Source organism: Megascapheus bottae, chromosome 2 (genome assembly GCF_031878675.1).
Source record: "Megascapheus bottae isolate mThoBot1 chromosome 2, mThoBot2.hap1, whole genome shotgun sequence".
Lineage (NCBI taxonomy): Eukaryota > Metazoa > Chordata > Mammalia > Rodentia > Geomyidae > Megascapheus > Megascapheus bottae.
In genome coordinates, this window is record NC_143510.1 from 1,149,579 (window position 1) to 1,175,991 (window position 26,413).

At 42.6% G+C, this 26,413-nt stretch overlaps 2 protein-coding genes across 11 annotated transcripts in view; both read right to left on the reverse strand.

Moving 5' to 3' along the window:
- Window positions 1-1,055: 1,055 nt before the first annotated feature.
- Rep15 (RAB15 effector protein) lies at window positions 1,056-2,587 on the reverse strand. The gene has a single exon (XM_090354265.1). It carries the CDS (start codon window positions 1,777-1,779, stop codon window positions 1,066-1,068), a length of 714 nt encoding a protein of 237 aa, XP_090210391.1. The 5' UTR covers window positions 1,780-2,587; the 3' UTR covers window positions 1,056-1,065.
- A 507-nt stretch (window positions 2,588-3,094) lies between these two features.
- The window catches only part of Ppfibp1 (PPFIB scaffold protein 1), a 122,736-nt gene continuing 99,417 nt past the window's right edge, over window positions 3,095-26,413 (reverse strand). For all 10 annotated transcript variants that reach the window (XM_090319213.1, XM_090319205.1, XM_090319197.1 and 7 more), the window contains 12 exons: window positions 24,888-25,059; window positions 21,655-21,805; window positions 21,101-21,229; window positions 19,151-19,301; window positions 17,188-17,299; window positions 16,799-16,887; window positions 11,214-11,336; window positions 9,734-9,859; window positions 8,564-8,752; window positions 6,427-6,606; window positions 5,957-6,022; window positions 3,095-5,240 (listed from right to left, as the gene is read on the reverse strand). In XM_090319213.1, coding sequence (XP_090175339.1) covers window positions 5,154-5,240; window positions 5,957-6,022; window positions 6,427-6,606; window positions 8,564-8,752; window positions 9,734-9,859; window positions 11,214-11,336; window positions 16,799-16,887; window positions 17,188-17,299; window positions 19,151-19,301; window positions 21,101-21,229; window positions 21,655-21,805; window positions 24,888-25,059 — 1,575 coding nt within the window. In that variant the 3' untranslated portion in view covers window positions 3,095-5,153. The remainder of the gene's footprint in view (window positions 5,241-5,956; window positions 6,023-6,426; window positions 6,607-8,563; window positions 8,753-9,733; window positions 9,860-11,213; window positions 11,337-16,798; window positions 16,888-17,187; window positions 17,300-19,150; window positions 19,302-21,100; window positions 21,230-21,654; window positions 21,806-24,887; window positions 25,060-26,413) is intronic.

Sequence of the window (26,413 nt, forward strand, 5' to 3'; positions counted from 1 at the left end):
CCAACTGTGGCCACGCCTGTCATCCTCACTCCTCAGGAGGCTGAGGTCTGAGCTCGGCAGCTGGAAGCAAGCCAGGCAGGAAAGGCCATGAGACTTATCTCCAACTAACCACCAAAAAGCCTCTAGCAAAGGTGTGGCCTAAGTGGTAGAGCACCAGCCTTGATGAGAAAGCTCAGGACAGAGCCCAGGCCCTGAGGTCAAGCCCCACAGCTGGCACACACACACACACACACACACACACACACACACACACACACACACACACACACACACACACACACACAAAACAAATGGCTTTTGAAACCAGACCAGAGTTTAATGTTTTATTTGACCTTTTCTAGGATGTGTAATTATTTTCCCTGTATTAGGACTTGAATTCAGGGCTTTGCACTTTCTCTTCTTTGTGGCTCACAGTTAGTGCTCTACCATTTGAGTCAGACTTCCAGTCTGGTTTTTTTTTGGCAGCTGGAGATGAGTCTTTTGGACTTTCTGCCTGCGTTGGTATTGAACTAGAATCTCAGGTCTCAGCTTCCTATATGTAGGCAGGATTACAGGCACGAGTTACCAACACTCAGGTGACATGCAAGCTGAATATAGTCAGAGTTGAGGCATACTGAGAGCTTAGTATGAATATCCTATGACATATCATTGATTCAGTTGGCTTGTTCATATGCCAGGTTAGAATTACATTAATTAGCATTCAACAGGATGCAGAAAACAATGGTAATATATTTTTTTATTTCTCATGTACCAGTATTGGGACTTGGACTCAGGACCAAACTCTCCAGCTCTATACCCGACTTCTCATATTTTTAACCTTAGACTATTTCCAACAAATACACGGTTTGTGCAGCAAATCAAACTTTATTATTCTCCCCCATTCTGATTGCTGAACAAATGATGAGTCAACTTTTTTTCCCCTAAAATTCAACTCGGCAGATTTTATTTTTCTCTTCATCATTGTGACATGAGCATGTTTTGACTCAGGTACATCATTTAAGGAAGGAAAAAAAAATCCCATGGTGGAGTCATTTAACAGATAAATCCCCCCCCCCCATACCCAGTTCAGAGGATGCTAATATAGACTTTGTCCACCCTTCTCAGTCTCTCTTTCTTACTTAGACAGTTTCCAAGCAGCTCTTTGATGGAGACACAGTCTTTGGTTTCTAGGACAAAATGTTCTACAACCTTGCATCCTGGCAGCTGGCTCTTTACTGACCAGTCCCTGACACTGTCCAAGACAACTGCCCGGATGTCTTTGGGTTTTCCTGGAATACCGAATATGATGAACAGACCCAGACAATCTGCTCCAATCAGATCACAAAACTCTCCCAGTTTGTCAAACCTGCTCTTCTTCCAAGACTCTTGTGCTGGGGCCTCTGGATTGGAGGAATCACAAGGCTTTGGTGCTACTGAAGGAAGAGACTCCATCTGCTCCATCTGCACAGTCTGTACTGCGATCTGAAGCTTTATTTGTTTATCAGGTCCCCAAAAGGTCCAAATCCAGTCTGCCCCAAACAGGAAAGCCTGGTGCTTGGTCATTTTGATGGTGGTGACCCACTCCCCAAGCCCTTTTTCTTGGCAGAAGGTGACGAAAGAGATTAAGAAGATCTCATTGAGTGTCCTGAGAGCAGGGCGCAAGCTGCACAGGGGATACTCCACACCCAGATATTCCTTCAGTTTCTGAGCTGCATGGATGATGGCCTCACTGGATGCCTCACATACACTGTCATTCAAGGCCAGTGGTAAAGATGCTTTCTGTCCCATGGTCTGTCCCATGGAGTGGAGCACCACTCTCAAATGTCTAAGACGCACCCATCTTTAGCATTGCTTCTCTTCCAGTAGAAAATTTCTGCCACCAGCTCCCATCTATTAAATATGATCCCAGTTGGCTAACTTCATGGGTCCCTCTGTGGAGCTAAGCATATAGACATTGGCTAAACAAACACATGAGGGAATTCTGTTTGACAATGGGGTGTGTGGTGTTCATACAGATTCCTGCTGGTTTATTTATTAAATTTCACACAAAACAGCTGTTGTTCAGCACTAGGCCCCATTCGCTACAGTGGGTGTGCATGTGTACATACTGAGGCATGGACTCAAGGCTTTGAACTCGCAGCCTTTTCACTCTAGGCTAATGTTCTCCACTTCAAACTTCCAATCCAAATTTTTGCTGGTTAATTGGAGCTAAAAAGTCTCACATACTTTTCTGCACCGGCTGGCTGTGAACCATGATTTGGATTAGCTAGGATTACAAGGGTGAGCTATTAGCCTCCATCATTAGTTTTGAGTCTTTGGAACTCTCTTCTTCTGGCAAAATTCACTTCTGAATGTATGTCAGGATTTTTATAGTTTTTAGAAAGCATGCAGGTTAGCGTCCTGTGCCTTCTTCTACAATTAATTTTCTTCAAATTCGTGTCATTTTTGATTTCCTTACATCCCCTTCTATCGTAATACCTCGTTCCTTAGCTCAGTAAAGATCCCAATTTTCTGTCTATACATTATGAATCTAACTCTAATTTGTGGACTTCAGAACTACAAAGAATTGGCATTAGTGTTTTCTAGAACAGAAACCAAGTCTATTTGTTCTTATCAGAATTGGGGCTTGAAATTGGGGCCTCACTTAGTTCACTTAGTTTTATTCATGCTTACTTATCCACACCTCCACTGCCAGCTTTTTTGCTAATTAACTGGAGCTAAGATTCTCTTGAATGTTTCTACCTTGGCTGGCTTCAAACCTCCATCCTTACAGCTCAGGTCCTGAGTAGGTAGGATTACAGGAGTGAGGCACCAGCATCTGGCTCTGAACACAAATAAATAATGACAAAAATCTGAAACAATTTGCTGGGCGCCAGTGGCTCACACCTGCAATCCTAGCTACTCAGGAGGGTGAGACCTGAGGATCTCAGTTCAAAGCCAGCCCAGGTATGAAATTCCATTGAGATTTATCTCCAATTAACCACCAGAAAACCAGAAATGGCACTGTGGCTAAAGTAGTAGAGCACTGAGCTGAAGAGTTCAGGGACGGTGCCCAGGCCCAGAGTTCAATCCCCATACAAAAAAAAAAAAAAAAGGCCACAAAAACCAAAAACCATGAAGCAATGATCAATTGGCTTTATTTCTTTTTGTAAGGTAACACCCAGTGTATATTATATGTGGTAAATAATATATTGCCAATGTTTTTTCAACCTAATCACATCTCATCAGGCATTCATACTGTCATAAAATATAAGGAATATTTGGCATGTATAACAGTCTCCTGGTATTTTTCACCAGATTCTAAGAATGTTTGTTTCATGTGGTAACACATATATGCATTAAGATTAAACCCCAAATAAAGAAGAACCTAATAGTTATCCAATAAATGATAAACTTCAAAAGAAATCAGTTAGCATAAACTCATTTTAGTTATCCATAAATAATAACCTAATGTTATAAGTTCCTTGATGAATACTTTGGTAAACTGCTGACAATCCATTGATAATGCACTGATATTCAAAATTTGTTTATAGCCAAGTTCATTGTCATAAACTCAACTGCCTACCAACATTCCAATTTATGAAACTCTTGTCTTTTCTACAATAGGCTAGTATGAATAGCCCTTGATGCAAAACACATATTTTTCCCTAATATCTCTTAAAAAACAAAATAGTAACTTTCTTTTGCTGCAGCTTTCAATTTTCTTTACAAAGAATATTTGGCCTTGTGTTACAGAAAAACATGAACAGTATTTTCTCTAATAAAACAGCCACTATAAAACGTTTAAGTTTTTGCTGGGCACCAGTGGCTCATACCTGAAATCCTAGCAACTCAGGAAGCTGAGATCTGAGAATCACAATGAAAGCCAACTTAGGCAGGAAAGTCCATGAGACTCTTATCTCCAAATAACCACACAATAAAGCCAGAAGTGGAACTATTGCTCAAGTAAAGAGTACCAGCTTTGAGCAAAAAGCTGCAGGATGGCACCCAGACTCCAAGTTCAAGCTCCAATACTAGCATACATACACATAAACAACTAAATTTTCAGCCTCAAAAATTTTAAATTGTGATGGAAATAAAAGCCTCATTCATCGACAATTTAAGAAATGTACAATGAACACATTTAGTATTTAATGTTATCTATTCAGCAAAGAGGAAATAAGAAACTACTATGAAGGTTTTTGTTTTGCTTCTGCCTTTATCAGAGATTATTTCGCGCGTGTGCGCACACATGTGTGTGTTTGTATATTTTCAAGGAAGCCGTGAGTTCTTCTGGATACAATCATAATGATGGTCTATGGATGCCACTCAAGTTATTCTTTATAAAGCAAACATATCTCTGAGTGCTGTGGCTCACACCAGCTACTCAAGAGACTGAGATCTGAGGATTGAGGTTCAAAGCTAGTTTAGGAAGGAAAGTCTGTGAGAATCTTATTTCCAATTAACCCGCAAACAGCCAGACACAGAGATGTGGTTCAAGTGGTAAACTACCAGTCTTAGGTGAAAAAGCTCAGGGACATTGCACAGGCCCCGAGTTCAAGCCCCAGTATCAGAAAAAAACAAAAGCAAATGGATCCAAGATTGAGGCCAAAACTCTTACAAACTACTGTTGATTTAGTCTGTTATGAGAGATGTAGATTTCAAGTAGGCTGAGTCTGGAGAACTGTGGCTGCAACAACACCACTGTGGAGAAAGAAAAGATCATCTGCCCTTCTCAAGAACCGCCGGCATGTGAAAGTTCCTATCCCTGCCTTTCGCGTTTTGTTTTCACATGATCCTTTCATTACTTTCCTTAGGTCACAAAATAGAAGCTTTAGTTTCTATGTACGGTAATATATACATACATATAGAAAAATATATAAAAAGAAGCCAGAGACAAGTGACAGAGTGTCTTTAACTTGGTAGGCACACATCGTCAATCCCTGCGTGTCTCAACTCCCCATACCTCCAGGCCAGTGAGTGGAAACGCTCACCTTCAATGCCACACTTTACCTGGGATATTTCACAGATACAGATTTTTTTTTTTTTTACATTAAATAGAGTGAAAACCATTATACTCCCATTCGCCTGTGTCTCATTTTTCATGGCACCTTTAAAATAGGCCTGGGCCTCCTACTTTGTCACTGGGTGCCTGGGCTGCATCTGAACACTCCAGCGGCTCCGGGGTGATGTCATCAGACGTTGGAGTCTTCATCAGTGATGCTGGCACTAGGGGAGCGGGCGGCAAAGTCCTTAAACATGTCGTCTTCCTTCAGCATATGCTGGAAGCAGACAAGTTACTGAGACATGCTGTGCTCGGAACAGCACCATTCATCATCTAACACCCAGGCAGTTCTCTTTTCAGTTTTGTTAGCATGCATGCATGCATGCATGCATTCATTCATGTATGTGCCGGTACTGGGCTTAAATTTCAAACCTTTGCACTCTCACTTGGTATTATTTATTCAAGGCTGTTACTCTACCACTTGAGCCAAACCTTCATTTCTGGCTTTTTTTCTGATTAGTTGGAAGTAAGAGTCTCATGGACTTTCCCGTTCAGGCTTCAAATCATGATTCTCAAATCTCAGATACCTAAGTAGCTAGGATCAAAGGCATGAGCCACCAGCACCGGGTGCCATGCAGTTCTTTTATCTTTTTTAAGTATTTACTCATTCATTTATTGATTATGGTGTTAGTACTAAAGCTCGAACTCAGGCCCCCTTGCTCTAACTTGGCTTTTTCTACTCAAGGCTGGCACTCTACCACTTGAGCCACACTTTCACTTCTGGCTTTTTGGTATTTAACTGGAGATAAAGTTACATGGACTTTCTCTCCTGGGCTGTCTTTAAACTCTGATCCTCAAATCCCAGCCAACTAAGGAGCTTGGATTACAAGTTAGACCCACCAGTAATCCATGCCAGGTAGTTCTTTGGAGTGATTCTAGCGGCTATCTTTAGAATCACATTTCCAATCAGCTGCCTGTGTCTTACAAACTTACTGTGAGATTGTTGATGCCTTCAGAGAATACACCAATCTGTCTTACTGTCCCTTCAGAATCTTCCATCTGCAGAGAGCAAACAAACCACACTGTACCTACTTATGTCCATAATCTCACGAAAACTAAGCAGAAATGATGTGAATGCCGTTGTATGGGGCAGGAGCAATGGAAGACAATTACGCAGTTTCTCTATCTCTACAACGTGGATAGCAAACATGAATTCTCATTCTGTGCCAGGATAACAGAATGAACATCATAGGTTGGTCGAATGAAATAAACAACGAGACAGACAGACTCAATAGTAAGCAACTGCAAGTGGCCACAGGCATTTGAAGAATATACATTCTAGTTAATTGTTTTGTGAAATGGAAACAGAGTTCTTGTTTTGTTAGAATAAATAGATGTTGGGTAAAAATTTCCCACCCAGCATGTGTGCCCAGCTGACAGGCGGTGTGAGGTGCCTCATGTACCTGCTCGAGCCGGTCCAAATCGTCCTCATCATACAAGCGCAGGTCCAGTCCAGATTTACAGGCCTGGCTGGACACACCACCGGATGCCTGTCCCAGCTCCATTGGACAAACGTATTCCTCCCCATCTTCCTGTTTCTTCTTTCTCAGATTACCGAAGTTGCTGAATGCCAGTTTCTTTGGCTTGAAATGCAAAACAAAGAGAACCAGGAATTTGGTAAAATTCATAGGACACAGGCCTTGGAACAGGTGTGATTTGACTGTTCCTCCCACCTCAGAGAGAAAACCAACCACATGGTTATATTGCCTAATAAAAAGGCACCAGAAAGCAGGTGTCCATGGCTCACGCCTATGATCCTAGCTACTCAGGAGGCTGAGTTATGATGATTGTGGCTGAAAGCCAACCTGGACAGGAAAGTCTGTGAAACTTATCTCCAATTAACTACCAACACCCTTACACCCTCCCCCCTAAAAAAAGGAAGTGGAATTGTGGCTCAAGTGATAAAGTGCTAGTTGTCAGCACAAAAGTTTGGGAGCAATGTCTAGGTCTTGATTTCAAACCCCAGGATCAGCACACACACACACAAATAAGGCACCAAAGCCATGTTGAACAGTGAATCAAATATACTGTGGAAGTCTGAACTCTCTATAGAGGGAATCATAGGGCTGGAGTCCAGGGAAGTGCCCAGGGAAGTGGCCTTTCTGTTTATTAATTCTCTTCCTATGACTGGACATGAATGATCATGAGGGTCCACTCAGGAACTCGGCTCCTTCATTGGGTCCTCACAATCAGACTGGTCGTGGAAATTATGCACCTGGGGCACTGTGGGTAGAAAAAGCATTTGAGCAGGAGCCTGAGGCACTGTGGGAAAAAAAAGATCATTGCTGGTGTGGTAGCTCACACCAGCAATCTAGCTACCTAGGAGGCTGAGGCAGGAAAGTCCATGAGACTTCCCATGGTACTGTGGCTCACATGGCAGAGTGCTAGCCTCGAGCAAAACTGCTGAGCGCCAGTTCCCAGGTCCAGAGTGCAAGCCCTGGGACCAGCATAAAAAAAAGAGGCAAGAGCCTAAGGACCCTTGGGAAGAAGTATTTGAGTGGTGGCCCGATGCATTATGGGAACAAAAAGCACAGGATGCACTACATGCTGTCTGCCATGTTATATCCATCACTTTCCATCCTTATCTATATAACAGTTCCCCTTCCTTCCCTCTCAGATGGAAAAACCTAACAGACAGAAGCAATGACTGCTCCAGACTACTTGGGATATCATATAAACTGTCCTGGATCAGCAAACAGACTGTGTCCTGTCCATCTGGAAAAGCCCTACCCAATGGCCATTCCTCACTCTGCCCTCCACAGGATGAATAGGATTCTTCTCATCCACTCTCACTAACTGGATAAGCAAGGCATGCTAAATCCATTACAGAACTTAATACAGCAGGGCTTCTCAGTGCCAGATCCCACATAGCAAAGCTTTTCCTATGGAATATCGGCAGAAAAACATGGTTCTTATTTATTTGGGGTAAGGCTATGACTATTTTATTTGCCTGCTCTACTTCCATAACAGACTTACTGACTGGTAAAAGAATTCCCACTCTCGGGGAGAAAATTGCTTTTCTTTTTCTGTGTGCTGGTACTCTACTACTTGAGCCACAGCTTTACTTTTGGCTTTTTGCTAGACAACTGGAGATAAGAATCTCTTGGATTTGACTATTGGGGTTGGCTTAGAATCATGATCCTCAGGTCTCAGCCTCCTGAGAAGCTAAGCGGGGGCTAGAGGACTGAACCACCAGTGTTGGGCTCTCTTTTTAAATTTATTATTATTATTATTACTATTATTGCTAGTCCTGGGCTTGGGTTCAGGGCCTGAGTACTGGGTGTGGACTTTCTCAAGGCTAGAGCTCTACCACTTGAGCCACAGCACCACTTTTGGCTTTTTTCTACGTATGTGATATGGAGGAAGACCTGGGTCTTCGTGCATGCTAGGCAAGCACTCTACCATGAGGCCAACACTGGCCCTCTCTTAATTTTTAAAGATGTATATATAGATATGTACACACACACACATACACACACCTCTTCAACTAAGCCTTTGCAAACTTCCCACAACCATTACAAGATACAAGTTTGAACCAACCTTCACTTTGGCAGTGGCAGTCAAAAGTACGTAATCTGGTAACTCCATGGCATCTCGTTTCTGGTGCTGGGCCTCAGAGCCAATCAGGAGGTTGAAATGAGTGGCCAAATGTCTTCGCAACAAGGTCTTACTGGGGGGGATATTCAGTAACTGGGCCATGGTTTCCACATTAAAGCGAGGTTCGAGAACCTGTGAGAAAAGTGAATATTGTTAAAAGCTATCACATATGTTTGTAATTTGCTAGAATCTCAGACTTTACTATCCAATCTGGCTTTTGCTCTTTAGATCTCACCTTCCTGAGTAGCTAGGATTACAGGCATGAGTCACCAACCAGCACCCAGTAGATATGGCTCTTTTTTTTTTTTTTTGTCAGTCCTGGAGCTTGAACTCAGGGCCTGAGCACTGTCCTTTGGTTTTTTCCTCAAGGCTAGCACTCTGCCACTTGAGCCACAGCACCATTTCTGGCTTTTTCTATGTATATAGTATGAAGGAATTGAACCTGGGTCTTCGTGAATACTATGCGAGCACTCTACCACAAGGCCAAATTCCCAGCCTAAACACTGATTATTTTTACATCGTATTTCAAATGTCAAGTTTAACAAGTAAGTATTCAAGAATTGGATGGCTTTTATCTTTAACTTATGCTTGAATATGATCTAGAATTTTATTTCTACAGTAGAAATAAAAATACTCTTGAAAGCAAAAGTCACTAGAAATAATGCAGAAGGTTGGAAAACTTGAATTAAGGATTACGACAGGCAAATGGATAAATAATGAGTTCCCCTTATCTGAAGTGCTCTGAATTTTGGCTTTTGCTTCTTTTCCTTTTTTGAATTTGTTTGAGAGGGTGTTACTGGAGCTTGAACTCAAGGCCTTGTGTTCTTGGTTCTTACACTGAAAGTTGATACCCTACCACCTGAGCCATAATTCCATTTCCCGCTTTTTGCTGGTTAGAGATAAGAGTCTCGTGGGCTTTGCTGCTCAGGCTGTAATTCTTAGAGGTCAGCTTCCTGAGTTGCTAGAATTACAGGCATGAGCCACAGCACCTGGCAAGATCTCCACATTTTGAAGCTGTTCAGATTTCAGAGAACGAATCTTGACTTATAACACCTCACACATTAGACTGGAGGAAACAAAGTAACGGATGAGTGTATAAGGAAACAAGTCTACCATGAGGCCGCCATGGACACCACTGCCCCTGAGGTTGGGCGCGTACTCGGCCAGGTCCACAGAGCGCAGCCATTCCATTACCCGGTGATTGGTCCACTGCTGCACTTCGGGAGGGGAGATGCTATTCTGCAACGACAGAGCCACAAGCTTCAGCTGACAGGGACACACGCGTCAGTACTAACCCTGCACATGAGCTCTAACAGGCCCAGAACAACGCTGCTCAATAGCCATGGAACATTTGCTGGGATAGAATTCTAATTTTAATTATTACTATTTTTAAAAATTATTTTTGGCGGGCCTAGGCACAGTTCCTGAGCCTTTTCGCTCAAGGCCTAGCCCTTTACCATTTTGAGCCACAGTGCTACTCTGTCCAGTTTTCTGGTGGTTAATGAAAGAATCTGAGACTTTCTTGCCCAGGCTGGCTTTGAATCTCAGATCTTGGCCTCGTAAGTAGCTAGGATTACATGCATGAACTGCCAATTGTTATTATAATGGTGATGTACAGAGAGGTTACAGTTACATAAGTCAGGTAATAAGTACATTTCTTTTTGGATAAGTACATTTCTTTTTGGATAATGTCACCTCTTCATTCTCCTTTCTATCCTGACCCAGAATTCTCTTTAACTCCTCTCTCCCTCTCTCTCTCTCTCTCTCTCTCTCTCTCTCTCTCTTTTTGTGGGTCATGGAGCTTGAACTTGGCCTGGGCGTTGTCCCTGAGCTTTTCAGTTCAAGGCTACCTTGAGTCAAGCCCCACTTCCCGTTTTCGTTTTCGAGGGGTTAATTGGAGATAAGAGTCTCAGGTTCTTTTGTGCCCGGGCTGGCTTTGAACTGTGATCCTCAGGTCCCAGCCTCCTGAGTAGCTAGGATTACAGGCGTGAGCCACCATGCCCAGCTTTTATACTCATATATGTTAAGCTTCCTTTTTTTCTTTTTGGTACCAGCCTGGGGTCTTGAACTCGGAGCATAGGCATTGTCTTGAGCTTTTCTGGCTTTCTGGTTGTTAAAGATCAAAATCCAATGGACTTGATTGCCTGGGCTAGATTTGAACTGCAATCCTAGACCTCAGCCTCCTGAGTAACTTCAAGCCATGATCCTCAGATCTCAGCCTCCCGAGTAAGAAGCTATAGGCTTAAGTCACTGGCACTTGACTAAAGCATCCTTCCTTTATTCTACTGTGTGCTAGACTCAGAGTCTCATGCTTTCACTTGTCTTTTCTGATCAAAGAGAGCACTGTACCACTAGAGCCACTTCTGTCATTTTATGGTGGCAGGAGAAATACACCCATAAAAAGGAAGTAGCACAAATGAAGACCATTTTAGTAGACCTGTCCTGGGGAAAAAACAAAATGACACAGGTTAAAAAAAACCAGCGGTAAAATGACACAGAAATTGAGACTTTCATGGCAAAGGGCTCACTCTTGCAGATACCAAAGTCACATGTATAGGCGTGCATACGCGTGAACACCTATCAGACACACTACCTCATCAGATGGCCGCCTCCGGAGACAGTTGGGCTCGAAGTTATTGATCCTCAGGACCTGGATGGCCCGCTTGATACTGAGGTGGTGCAGGACACTCACAACCTTCAAAGACAGCAAGTCATCCTGCAAAAAAGGACAAGAGGAAATGCTCACTGGACTGGATTGTGCCATAAAAGGTCTTCCTAGGGAAATCACCGAAAGAGGGGAATGAACTTAGGAGAACATTATGCCTCACACAGGGCATCAATGGCTCACAATCCTACAGTCCTAGTTATTCATGAAGCTGATGTCTGAGGATTGGAGTTCAAAGCCAATCCAGGCAGAATTGTCCAAGAGACTGTTTCCAATAAACCAGGAAAATGCTGAGGGTTGATGGTGTGGTTCAAGTGATTGAGTACTAACTGAGCAAGGTAGTTAAGCAAGAGGAGGCACTGAGTTCAAACACCCATACTGGCCAAACAAAACCAAACAAGTCAACAGGCCTTCAAGAGCTTCTCAGTGATTTTAAAGGTATTATGTAATGACAGAACTCCTTTTCCTATTATGCACAAAATCCCCTGGGGGGCCCCCAAATTAATATTGTTCATTACAATGATGACTGTCAGTTCTTTCCTTCTATACCTGAATAACAGACCCTTAGTGCTCTAGGATTTTATTGAGAAGTACTTGCTAGGTCTTAACAGAATATAAATCTGTGACCAGGTGCTAATGGCTCACACCTGTAATCCTAGCTACTCAGGAGGCTGAGATCTAATGATTGCAATTCAAAGGCAGCACTGGCAAGAAACTATGAGACTCTTACCTACAATTAACCAGCAAAAAGCTGACAGGGCTCAAGTGGAATGCTCAAGTATCGTAGTAGCCATGAGCAAAAAAAACACTAAGTAAGAATGCAAGGCTAGTCTAAGTTCAAGTACTAATACAGACACAAAAAGGGGAAAAAAAAAAGGAGGGAGAAAAAAAAAAGGAATTATAAATATGACTATGTCAACAGTCAATGCTTCCAACAGTGATGTCTGTCACGTGACAGGCATAGCAAAGCAACCACTCAGAAGCTGGTGATCTGGGTACACCAGACTGTCAGCAAAAGAACTAGTTGACTTCCAAGTACACCCAGAAAATAAATACAGAACACTTGTTTTAGGCACACCTTACTGATAACACATTTCTTATGAAACTGAGAAGGAGGAAGTAAAGGAGAGAATTAATTTAACATATAAATATTTCTAAGACTAAAAAAGTTAGAAAGCATGTTATATCCTTAAAGGTTACTAAATAAGCAAAAATAATTTCCTGAAGTTTCTCTAAATTATTTCTTAAAACTAAGACCTTACAATACATGATTCTTATCCACATGTGTGTCTGAGCGTCTGGGATGAGCTCAGGGACCCATGTTCTCACCTGACATTTCACTCAAGACTGGCATTCTACCCTTGACCACAGCTCTATTTCTGGATTCTTGCTGGTTAATTGGAAATAAGAATCTCTCAGATTGAGCTGCCTGCTGGTTTTGAAACCAGATCCTTAGATCACAGTCTCCTGAGTAGTTACTATTACAGGCCACCAGCACTTTGGTATTGTTTCTATATTTTTTTTGTTGGGGGGGTCAGTCTTGGGCTTGAACTCTGGGTCTGGGTGCTGTCTCTGAGTCCTTCAGCTCAAGGCTATCCTCTACCACTTTGAGCCACAGCCACTTCTGGTTTTCTGGTGGTTAACTAGGGATAAGAGTCTCATGGACTTTTGTGCCTGGGCTGGCTTTGAACTGTGATCCTCAGATCTCAGTCTTCTGAGTGGCTAGGATTACAGGTGTGAACCACCAGTATGCTTCTATATTTCTTAGATGTCAGTCCTGGGGCTTGAACCCAGGGCCTGGGCACTGTCCATGGACACATTTTGCTCAAGGCTAGTGCTCTATTACTTGAGCCACAGTACCACTTCTGGCTTTTTCTGTGTATGTGGTACCAAGGAATTGAACCCAGGGCTTTGTGCATGCTCAGCAAGCACTCTACCACTAGGCTACACTCCCAGCCCCATATATTTAAAAAAATACATATTTTCAAATAATTTGAGACTTAAAGTTGCTAAATACTATACTAGAAAACTTTCTAGGCTTTTTACCAATCTTTCCCTAATATTATCATCTTATAAAACAGTGATATCTTTTTTTATAACTGAGAAATTGATGGTTTGAAGCCAGACCAGGCAGCAAATTCCATAAGACTCTTGTCTCCAAAGAACCAGCAAAAAAGCTGGAAGTATAGCTGCAGCTCAAGTGATAGAGAGTTAGCTTTGAGCAAAAAGGCTAAAAAACAGCATTTAGACCCTGAGTTCAAACCTCAGGATGAACATATACACACACACTACTGAAATATATAATTCATATTTTTGATCAGGCCTTTACTAAGATCTTTCTTTGTTGTTGTCGTCCATAGTACAATTTAGGACAACTCATTAAAACAAGATATTTTAGAGCGAGGCGCTGGTGGCTCATGTCTGTAATCCTAGCTACTCAGGAGGCTGAAACCTGAGGATCAAAGTTCAAAACCAGCACAGGCACTAAATCCATGAATGAGACTCTTATCTCCAATTAACCTCTAGAACACCAGAAGTGGCACAGTGGCTCAAGTGGTAGAGTATGAGCCTCGAACTAAAGAGCTCAGGGACAGTGCCCAAGACCAGAGTTCAAGGCTGATATAAAAAAAAAAGTTATTTTAGAAGGCATGGCCTCGTGGTTCTTGTGCTTGTAATCTTGGCTACCCAGGAGGCTGAAATCTGAAGATCATAGTTCAAAGCAACCCTGGGAAAGAAAGTTTGTAAGACTCTTATCTCCAGTGAACTAGCTAAAAGTCAGAATGATGAGTGATGAGTGCCAGCTTACAGCAGAAAAAGGCAAGAAATCATGAGGCCATGAGTTCCATCCCTAGTACCAACAGACACAAAAGTTTTTGTGACTTAGAACTTAAAGGGCAAACATTTCCAAGGCAATATATCATTACTTTTAGCTATGTATATGCTCCTTGTGATTTTAAGCCCAAATCGGTTCCTTTTTTAGAATAGATTCATACTTAAACATGCAGTTCCATTATTACTGATATATTTCAGGCGGCTAAGAAAAGGATTCGAACCAGCCTACATTCAGGTCTTCTATCACTCACTATTCACAAACACTTGGTTAAGCCATCCAATCTCTAGATTCTTCTGTTTCCTATTAAAGAATAATAGCATTCCCTAACCCCACCCCACGACAAACCCTGTTTCCGCCTCCTGGTATTCATTTTTTAAAGTTAGTTGTTCACTGGGATCTTCCCTTAAGTAAGTATACCATCCTTTAGTCAATATTTGTGTATATATGCATATGGACCATATATGTTTTCATGGGTGTTTATAACTTAGATTAACTTTCACATATGAGATAAAACATGTGTTCATTGTATCTCTGAACCTGTTACTCTATTTCACATAACTTTTCTACATTTCTCCATTCCCCTGCAAATGACAGGGAGGAAGGAAGACAAAAGAGAGGAGGGTAGGTGGCTTGGGAGAGATAGAGGAGAACCAAGGAAGAGATGACACTGACCAAGATGCACTGTACTCATAGCTGGCACAGAAAATGCCACATACAAGTATTTAAAGATTAAAAAATAATATCACTACCAGGCTTTTGTGGGGAATTGAGTACTAATATAAATAAAATGAATGAAGACTGCATGGAGACTGGTTAGAGGAATAAACAGGGACATACTACAAATATTATTATTCATACAAGTTTGTACCATATTCCTGCGAATGTAAGGGCTGTGGTTCAATGACAATAGAAAAAAAAAACAAATTCACCCAACTATCCATTCACCAATATATCTATCTAGATTTTTCACTCAAGACTGGCACCATAACACTTGAGCTACATTACATCTCCACTTCCAGCTTTTTGCTGGTTAACTGGAGTCTCTCAGATTTCTTTGGCTGAACTGGCTTTAAATCACAATCCTCAGATCTCAGCCTCCTGAATTGCTAGGATTAAAAGAGAGAGCTGTCATGCTGTGCAACAACTTTGTCCTAGTTACTACAATGGGGCTAAAGTAGGAGGTGTTTCGCTGAGTTATTCAGGAAGTGAAAGGAGAAGAAAAATCTGATACCTCAAGTCAAAAACGCGGCTCCTTTTGAGTAGTCATTTCATAGAAACACTTTATACAGAAACCACAAGAGCTTTTTTTTTTTTGGTCTGACACAGGGCTTGAACTCTGGGCCTAGGCACTGTCCCTGAGCTCTTCAGCTCAAGGCTAGTACTCTGCCACTTGAGCCACAGTGCCACTTCCTCTCAAGACCTTTAAAACTCCACATTGTCTTTGAAAGATCTTAGTGAAACTAGGAAAGGTGTTTAACATGTGTAGTTTCAGTTGCTACTCAGGAGGCTGAGATATAAGGTTCATAGTTTGAAGCCAGCCAAGGCAAGAAAGTCTTTTTGTTTTATTTTATTTTTTGCCAGTCCTGAAGTTTGAATTCAGGGACCTGGGCTCTATCCCTAAGCTTCTTTTGCTCAAGGCTAGCACTCTACCACTTGAGCCACAGCACCAACTCCAGCTTTTTCTGCATATGTAGTACTGAGAAATTTAAATCTGGGGCTTCATGCATGCTAGACAAGCACTCTACCAGTAAGCCACATTCCCAGCCCTCCACAAGACTCTAATTTCTATTCAAGCACCAAAAAAACCCCGAAAAGTCAAGCTGTGGTTGAAGAGGTAGAAGGCTAGCTTTGACCAAAAAAGTTTAAGTACAGTGCCTAGTCCCTGAGTTCAAGCCCCAGGAATGACCACAAAAAAAAAAAAAAAAAAAGCAGGAAGATTGTGAGTTTGAAGCCAGCCATGGCAAAGCAGTGAGACAGTCTCAAAAATAAAATACAAATCAAAAGGGCTGTAGACAGGACTCAAGTAGTAGAGTATTTGCCTAGCCTGTGTGAGGCCTGGGTTCTACCTCCAGCATCTCATAAGAAAAAACAAACCACTTGTTGTGATATTAGTCACATACTATAAAATCCACTCCAGAGTATTCTCTCCAATATTCATCTCATTGATCATACATAAAAATCAACAATTGGGATGGCTTTGTTTTAATTAGGTTTTGCATAATTTAAAGTTTCACATTATCCCAAAGCTGTTAAAATCATCAAACCATCCGATGTGGAATTGATAGGAAATTATTCTCCCCTTACTCTTTATATATTGCAATTTCTTTTCTTTCTTTCTTTCTTCTTCTTCTTCTTCTTCTTCTTCTTTTTTTTTTTTTTGGTGCCAGTACTGGGGCTTGAACTCAGCCTAGTGCTATCCATTAGCTTTTTCCCTCAAGGCTAGTACTTTACTACTTAAGTCATAGCTCCACTTCCATTTTTCTGGTAGTTCACTGAAGATTAAAAGAGTCTTTTGGGTTTGTCTGTCCAGGCTGGCTGTGAACGATGATTGTTCGATCTCAGCCTCTGAGTAGTTAGCATTACAGTTGGGAGCCACCAATTCTGGAGGTGATAACCCCAGTTTATGCTCTTCTCGGAGAAAAAAAGTATTACTCCTTCATGCTGATACAAAACCACTTACCACAGTCATGTAATGCAGCATCCGGCCGTCCACACGTCCTTCATCAAACTGAGTCTTGTACTGGGGGAGGCCAATATCATCGAGCCATCCTGAAAGACAAAGACCAGTGCCAGGCTGAGAGTTTGGTCTAGTGGTAGAGTGTTTGCTAAGGAGGCATGAAGCCCTGGGTTTCATTCCTCAGTACCACATACACAGAAAAACCAGAAGTGGTTCAAGTAGTAGAGTGCTAGCCTTGAGCTAAAGAAGCCCAGGGACAGTGCCAGACCCTTAGTTCAAGCCCCAGGACTGGCAAAACAAACACAGTGCTACAGAATACCTGTTTTGGTGACTGAAAACAAAAAAAAGCAGCAATATTTATTATTAGACTTCCAAGTATAAAAACCTCTTACTAGTGACCCAGTTGAAGTCCAGCTTTCCATGGTTTGTTTCTTCTTCAGATCCTAGGGCTTGCAAAGCCAGCTGCAGCTTCTTCCTATGAAGCGAATGCTTAATCCCGAGTTCCTGAAACCAAAGACCAATCTTTTCATTCTTGTTCAGATGCACTGGATTCATCGGCAAAGGGTGCTGATCGTCTTAGATAAAGTATCATTAAAGACCAGATTCTGACACTGAGTCACACTGACACTGGTACAGCACACCCCTAACTAACCATTGGTAATCAGGAAGCTGAGATATGAGGATCCAGGGTCGAAGCCAACCATGGCAGAAAAAAAATGTGTGTGGGACTCTTTGCTCCAGAGAAGCAACAAAAAGCCAGAAGTACAGGTATGGCTCAAGTGGTAGAGAATCAGCCTTGCATGGAAAAAGCCCAGTGAGAGTTAAGGGTGCTGAGCTCAAGCACGAGTGTCAGTGCATGAGGACTCACCACTCTTAGGCTGATGAGGCTTTGTTTAGGTTTGCAAAGTGTAACTGAATTACACAGATAATAAGCCAGTGATAAGGCCCCCAGAGGTTTTGAAACATGTGAGCTTAAGTTTACCATCATGGACACATAATTACATAAGCCAACATTTATGGCTTAAAGATCCATCAAGAACCATTTAATAGAAAAACAAAACAAAACAAAACATCAGGACAAAGCTAGGCACTGGTGGCTTACACCTATAATCCTACCTGCTCAGGAAGCTAAGATCTGAGGATAGTATTTCAAAGCCAGCCAGGGCAGACAAATCCAAAAGACTTACCTCTAATTAACCACCAAAAAGCCACAAGTAAAGCTGTGGCTCAAGTGGTAGAGCACTAGCCTTGAGTGAAAAAGCCAAGAGACAATACTCGGGTCCCAAGTTCAAGCCCCAGAATCAGAACCAAAAAAAATTGTGGCTGGAAGCATGGTTCAAGTGATGGAGCACCAACCAAGTAAGAACAAGATCTTGTCTGTGTCCCAGGGGAAAATGGGCAAAAATTTTAAAAACCCGTTGTCTGTTATGGGGCTTGAACTCAGGACCTGGGCACTGTCCCTGAGCTCTTGTGCAAGGCTACTGCTCTGCCGCTTTGAGACACAGCACTGGCTCTGGTTTCCTAGTCATTAAATGGAGACAAGAGTCTCTTGGACTTTGTTGTCAAGGCTGGCTCTGAACTGCGATCCTCAGTCCTCAGCCTCCTGATCAGCTAGGATTCAGGTGTGAGCCATTAGTGCTCAGGGAAGCCCTTCCTTTTAAGTTTATGAGATGAAATAAACGACCATGAAATACTTGAAATACTAGGAGCTTGAACCCAAACTCTGTAAGTGTAGTAACCTGTTGGGATGAGTTGTCAAATTCTGTGGTTTTTGTTCTTGTTTTTTTTTAAATGCTTAAGCTGCTTGACCACCTGCGTGTGGTGTTTTCCTGGTGAACAAGACCACCTGTGTGTGCTGCTCTTCTTTAAAGCTCAGCCCCGGGGCCGGAAGTTTGGCCTAGTGGTAGAGTGCTTGCCTAGCATGCATGAAGACCTTGATTTAATTTCTCAGTACGACATACATAGAAAAAGCCAGAAGTGGTGCTGTGGCTCAAGTGGTAGAGCTCTAGCCTCGAGAAAGCTCAAGGGTAGCGCTCAGGCCCTGAGCTCAAGCCCAGGACTGGCCAAAAAGAAAAAAGAAGAGAAAGATAAAAGCTCAGCCCCATGGAAGGTTGGGGCTTCTCTCCATCAGCCCAAAGGTGAGGAGTAGCTACTGCGCTGCTATGAAACTGACTGACTGAGCTCGGTTCACTTGGGTGCTGGTGACTCCATCACGGGAGTGGGGGTGTCGGGGACCCCAAAATGGATGGGATATTACAACAGTTAGTCACCTTGGCTCTACCCATCCTCTTCTCTAGGATATGAAACAATCCATCTGTATTCTCCTTCTCTCAAGTGTCTTGTAAACTTGATTACCTTCTCCAGATCCTGCGGGGAAGCCTGCAGAAGGGTTTGGCCAGATGCAATCCAGTGCTTGCCAGGATTCAAGTAAGACCCCAGGCCTTGCTCTACCAGCCAATTACAGACTTGCTCTTTGGTCCACTTGGCAAACGGCATATCCAAATTACTACGGGAAAACAACAACTGCGTGAGAAAGAATCCATCTCCAATTGTGTAGTGTGAACAGCTGTTATTCCCAATTAATTAGCAAAAGCAACTAAAAGTGGAACTGTGGCTTAAGTGCTAGAGTGCTGGACTTGAGCAAAAAAGCTCTAAGTTGAAGTCCCGGAACCAGCACCTCCTATAACCAATATTTAATTCTACAGAAAATACCAGGTTGAACACTGTAGTTTCCCAAACTAGTAATACTCAAGTGTTATTGAAAAAATAACTCATTTAACTTGAATTAACTTTGGCAGAATTGTGGTTTCTCTCTAGCCAGTACAAGATAAGAGGAAGATAAGATGCCTTCACCTTATGTAGGAAAGAAAAAAGTAAAACAAAATACCTTTTTTCTTTCTACTTAGTTACACTGTTTTGAAAAAATGGTAAAGATGACCATAATGGGGTGTGTGTGTGCCAGTACTGGGGCTTCAACTCAGGGTCTTGAACTTTCTCTTCACTCTTTCCACTCAAAGCTGTTGCTCTACCATTTGACCCATGCCTCCACTTCCCGTTTTTTTGCTGGTTGAACTTAAAAGTCTCAAATATTGCCCCAGCTGGCTTCAACTATCTGAGTAGCTGGGATTAAATCACCATCCACAAACTCCCAGCATTTTATTTTTTTAATACTACAAGGAAGTCCTTTACTATGTGTAAAGGCAACATATGGTAAATGAGACCATTTGCTGTTTGAAGAATGCCATAGAGCTCTTCCTTATCGAAACCCATGAGCAGGGCAGGCCTGTGTGGGAGGGCCTGTGTTTAAAAGGTTTCTAGTCTATTCATTATCTTAGAAGACTGGAGCTAGGCACTGGTGGCTCATGCCTATAATCCTAGCTACTCAGGAGGATGAGATCTGAGGATCACAGTTCAAATCCAGCCCAGGCAGAAAAGTCTACATGAGACGCTTATCTCCAATAACTACTCAAAAACCAGAAGTGGTACGGTGACTCATGTGATAGAGAAAGAGCTCAGGAACAGTGTCCAGGCCACGAGTTCAAGCTCTAAAACTGACAAAAAAAAAAAATCTGTCATTAATGCTTTGCAATGTGTGTATACCAACTCCTCCCTACCGTGTATCATGCTAGTTTTACACATTGATAGCGTGTAAGAAAGGTTCTAAGTGTCTCAGCAGATAAAATGTTATCCACTCCTGATAGGCTGAAGAATTCTGATAGCATATTTCTACTTGCTTTCAAAGACTCGCTCTCTAATGTTTAGGCAATGGTTATTATTTGCCAGATACTTAGTACATATTAACCAAGTCTTCAGAATCACCTTTTGTGGCTGGCAGAAAGAGTTAAGGTGAGAAATGAAATCTATGTGATGTTTCTGGTGCTGGAGATGGGACCCCAATGCATGTTAGGGAAGAACTCGAGTGGAACATACTTTTTTTCTATTTGTGCTGGTATTGGAGCTTGAACTCACAAGCAACCAGTAGTTAATCTAGTCACAAGACCAACACTAATAATTGTTTGCAAGGCCTTGGCTCTGTGGTGCAAACACCAAAATCCAAGCCAGGTGCCGGTGTTCCTGTGTATAATCCCAGCTACTCAGAAAAATCCAGTGAGATTCATCTCTAATAAACTAGCAAAAAGCAAGAAGCAGAGGTATAGCTCAAGTGACAGAATGCCAGCCTTGAGCAACAAATCCAAGGAGGTGTACAAGGCTTTGAGTTCAAGCACTGGCACAATCAAGCAAGCAATGAAAACAATAAACAAATGAACAAAAGGTACTGAAGTACATTCACCCCGTTGTTCTTACCTGTTGGACTGTCCCAAATCCCGGGACCATCCTAGGCGGGGGCCTGCAGTTGCCCGGTTCCCTCCTCTTTTGAACTCAGACTCAGATATGTCATCTGGGTTGAAGGTAGTTGATTGGCTTCTCTTAAGTCTGAAGAAGATATAACCATGGAGTCAAGACCTACATGAAGATGCTTTAGATTTCACAGTTTAAAATATTCTTGTGAGTACACTTGAACTACTTCGCTTTTTATGTCAGATATAATGCTTAAGTTCAAATGTCTAGCAGTGCTATTTTTGATTTTGGTGTTGGTCCTGAGGTTTGAACTCCATGACCCTCAGATCTCAGCTGATTGAGTAGCTAAGATTACAGGTATGAGCCATCGCACCTAGCTAGTGGCTACTGTTTCCAAATAAAATCACATGGCACTAATTCTGTATCAGAAAAGCAACATTTGAGTTGAAACACTGACTTGTAGCTCAATCAATTAGGAAATCTCCAAGCTTCTCTCAAGAGAGGAGCACAAAATCTAATTTGGTGACTATCTGCCCGTTTGAATAACACAAGACACTCACTTTCCAAAAAGTCTCATGATCCCTCGGGATTTCTTTCTGGAGTCTGGAGAAGGCGGAGACAGTGGGAAGGGTCCGGTCCCCTGAGAATCTCTGGGCCGAGAAGATGTGCCAGCCAAATCTAAGTGTTCCGCGGCCTCCTTTTCTGTTTCAGCTATTCCAAGGACAAAATGAAGAAAAGATTAGGTATGATTCAATATTAACCTTCTTGTTTTTGCAACTGTTAAGAACTGGTTTATAAATTGGTGATTTAGATTTTAACCTGTAAATATGATACACAGAATATAAATGTCCTACTTGAGTTTTCTCTTGCGTATGAAGTTAACCTCCCATATGAGACTGTAAAAAGATTGTAAAGTGTGTGCGCGCGTGCGCGCACGCGCACGCATGCGTACGAACGTGTTGCTCCTGAGGCTTGAACTCAGGGCCTCGAGTTCCCTGAGCTTTTGTGCTCAAGGCAAGCACTCAACCACTCTGAACCACAGTTCCACTTCTAGCTTTTTTGGTGATTGATTGGAAATAAGAGTCTCATGGGTTTTTCCTGCCTAGGCTGGTTTTGAACAACAATCCTCAACTGTCAGCCTCCTGAGTAGTTAGGATTACAGGCAAGATTCACCATTGCACTGCAGGCTTGTCATGGTTGTTTTTGTGCCAGTCCTGGGGCTTGAACTCAGGGCTCTATTTTATCCCTCAAGGGTACTAGTCTACCACTTGAGTCACACCCCAACTTCTAGCTTTTTATTAGTTTATTGGCGATAATGGTCACCATATTTTTTCTACATTGGCTGGCTTTGAACCTTGATCCCCAGATCTGAGCCCCCTTGAATAGCTAGTATTACAGCATAAGCCACAGATGCCTGGCTTTGCTTTTGGTATAAAAGGAGTTCCATATGATTTTGTGTAGGAAGAATAATTTGCCAGATCTCCAAGTACAAACTGCTAGAGTTCTCTGAGCTGTCCTTTAGTGGACAATTGTACACTACTGAACACAAGGACTACTGCTTGATTTTTCATTTTATAAAGTAAAACTTGTCCCCCCACCCCCCCCCAAAAAAAAAATCACAAGAGCAGGCACCGGCTAGCTTTCACACCTGAAATCTTGGCTACTCTGGAGGCTACTATCTGAGGTTCAAAGCTAGCCTGGGAAAGACAAATCCAAGAGACTTTTATTGCTAATTCACCAGCAAAAAGCCTGATGTGGCAGCATGGTTAAAGTGGAAGAGTGCCAAACTTGAGCAAAAAAGCTAAAGGACAGTGCTTAGGCTCTGAGTTCCAGTTCCAGGACCAACACACACAGAGAAAGGACAAACACATAAATGAACAAAAATAAAACCGCAAGAAAGTATTTCAGCAAGAAATAGAAATCACCAAAGTTGACTTTTCTATGAAGCAGAGCTATGATTATTGGTTATAGTAAGCAGCGTTTGCTTCAAAGCATCAACAATTCTCTAGAAAGACAGAGAAGACCACATGACGATAGTTGTCTTGCTGGATTTGTTTACATACCCAGTGCTCATTCTGGAATGTACAGCCATAGAGAAAGTCACCTAGTTGGTATACAAAAGGACATCTACATAAGGGGACAGAACCTACTAGAAAAATCCACAGGAATCTGCTCAGTCACACCCTACAGACAAGGTACAAATGTCTGAAAATACGGTCTAGTTTATATTCATTTTATTTGATTCTATTTATTTACTTTTGGGCTGATCCTAGGCCTTGAACTCAGGATCTCAAACTCAGAGCTTTGCTCTCTCACTTGGCAATTCTGTTCAAGCCTGGTGCTCTACCACTTGAGCCACATCTCTACTTCTAGCTTTTTGTTGGTTAAAGGTAGAGAGTCTCTCAGGTTTCTCCTGCCTGAGCTGACTTCCAAGATTGTGATTACTTTGGTTGACGCCTCAGATTGTACATGTAAAGTTAACTTGGCGGCATTAAACATGACTTTCTTCAAAAATATTAAAGGTCAGAAGAAGGCTCCCTAGGAGAAGAGAATCTAAACTATTTTGTATAAAATGCCCTACCTAGTTACTAGCATGATTTTTTTTCTTTTGGTGCCTGGACACTGCCCCTTAGCTTTTTTTCCCTTAAGGCTTGCAGTCTATCACTTCAGCAACACGTCCAATTTGGGTCTTTTGTCAGTTAATTGGAGATAACCTCAGACTTTCCTGCTCCGGCTGGCTGGCTGACCTTTGCTCCTTACATCCTACCTTCTAAGTATCAAGAATGATAGGCATGAGTCACAGCATCTGGCAACATGCAGTTCCTTTGGGAACTGAGGACAATATTCATGTGGAGATGGGCTCTGAGGACAGGGGGTTAGTTTGTACAAGTAGGCTGAAGAGAGGAAGCTGGGATGAAGAATGACAGAACACTTCTTCCAGACATTCTGTAGATCCCTTGGCATTTCCAGGGCTTTAAAACAGCGGTTAGGCTTGAAGTAAAAGGTCTAAGTCTACTACAGCAGCAGAGGAATACTATGGAAGAGAATATTTTCTGCTTGCTGCCAGGTCACTTTCTAGCAATCAGAGGCTGAGAGCGGGATGGGCTAGGTCTGGAGCACAGCACTGATGCGGCTGGCATGCAGGGGTACAATACCTAAGGTGGGTGCACTGGCACTTCGTTCACGATCTTCCGTTATCCAAACAATGCACGCAATCACACGCAGCCCCCCGGAGAGAACACAGGGGATGACAAAATGAAACAGATGAATCGCCCGTGGCGGGGAAGCACACACAATGCTGACAGTTATACACCAACTCTACCACAGCTGACCACACCACCGACCTCCAAAAAATGCACAGGGAACTTTCCAGAATGAAATTATAAACAATCTGGGCTTTAAGTGGAGGTCACAGGCCAGGGAGCAGGATTAAGAGTCAATACGTCTTCACATGGCTAAGTAGCTAGGGGCTGGTATTTCACACTTGTAATCATAGCTACTCAGGAGGCTGAGATCTGAGGATCACAACTCCAGGCCAGAAAAATCCAGTAGACTCTCACCTCCAATGAACCAGCAAAGGACTGGAAGTGGAGGTGGAGTTCAAGTGAGAGCTCAAAGCCCTGAGTTACGGCCCAATTGAAACACCCATTGAAATATTATTTTTTGCTAACTTCTTCCCAAGTCGTTCTGTTCACTTCTGAGGAGAAACATACAGAAAAGACAGAAGAAAGGATCAAGCTTGAGCCTTGCTCATGCCAGGCGCCCAGGCTGCGGGCATCATGGCTGCACATACCCAGGTTGGGAGCACTTGCTGTCCTCTTGTTACTTTTGATTTTGAAAAAGCCCCGGCCAAAAGAAGATCTCGCTTTTCGAGTGCCAAAAGGATTGTCATCCATGGAGGGAACATGCCCAGGAACTTTGGGAGGGAGCGTCCCACAAGAGCGGCCTTCTCCTGGGGATTTCTCCTGAGAGAGAGGGGTCACGAGGAAACACTGCATTAGCATATACAATCACCAGGAAATGCCAGGCTCACAGGGCCACTGAGATGATTTTATTAACAAACAAGCAAGCAAGCAAACCTGAAACTAGGCACTAATCGGTCATACCTGCCGTGCTAGCTACTCACAGATGTGAAATCTGAGACTGTGGTTCTCAGCCAGCCCAATCAGGAAAGTCTACGACACCCTTACTCCAATATACTATTCAGAAAAGGCAGGAAGTGGTGCTATGGCTCAAGTGGAAGAGGCTCAGAGAACTCAGGCCCCTGAGTTCAAATCCCAGGAATCAGTAAAATTACATAAATAAAAGAATAACTGAAGGCAAAGGTGCTAGTGACTCACATCCGTCAGCGACTCAGAAGTTGAGATCTGAAGATTGTGGTTCAAAGCCAGTCTTGGCAGGGCAGTTCATGAGACTCTTATCTCAGTTATCCACCAAAGTACTGGTAGTAGACTATGGCTCAACGTGGTAGAGCACTAGCCTTGAGCACAAAACTGCAGAGACAGAGCCTAGGCCCTGAGTTAAACCCTGAGACTGGAAAAGGAAGGAAGGGATTACAATATACCTTACACTATATAATTCCTTTATTTTGCTGGTTCTAGACTTGAACTCATTTTTGTTCTCACTTGGCTTTTTTTTTTATTCAAGGGTGGCACTCTACCACTTTGAACCCTATCTTCACCTGTGGCTTTTTGCTGGTTAATTGGAGCTAAGTCTTGTGCATTTTTCTGCTTAGGCTGGCTATGCATCACAATCCTCAGATCTCACCCTCGTGAGTAGCTAGGATTATAAATGTAAACCACCAGCATCTTGTACATGCTGTCATTTCTCTAACATATTTTGCTTCCTGTTTCTGCCTTTTGCAGACATGCAGAAAAGGAAAAGGCATATAGACATTTTAAAGTGGTGATTTTGTTGTTGTTGGCCATGGGGCTTGAACAGGGCTATATACTGTCCCTGAGCTCTTTGGCTTAAGGCTAGTGCTCTACCACTTAGAGCCACAGATCCACTTCTGGGTTTTGAGTGGTTAATTGGAGTAAGAGACTCACGGGGACTTTTCTACCTAGGCTGGCTTTGAACTGTCTCAGATCTCAGCCTCCTGAGTAGCTAGATTTCCAGGTATAAACCAGCAGCACCTGGGTGCTGTTCACAGTAACTACAAGTTTGTTGGGAGTATAATATAGTGCTTCTACTATCTGTGTCTAAACACTTAATGTCAGATCTTCTACCCATTTATTGAGGTGACAAGTCAAATAGGACCTTAGTGGCAGGTGTGTCCACTGCCAGCTTTGCCCCTTCTGTACACAATGACTCAGGCAC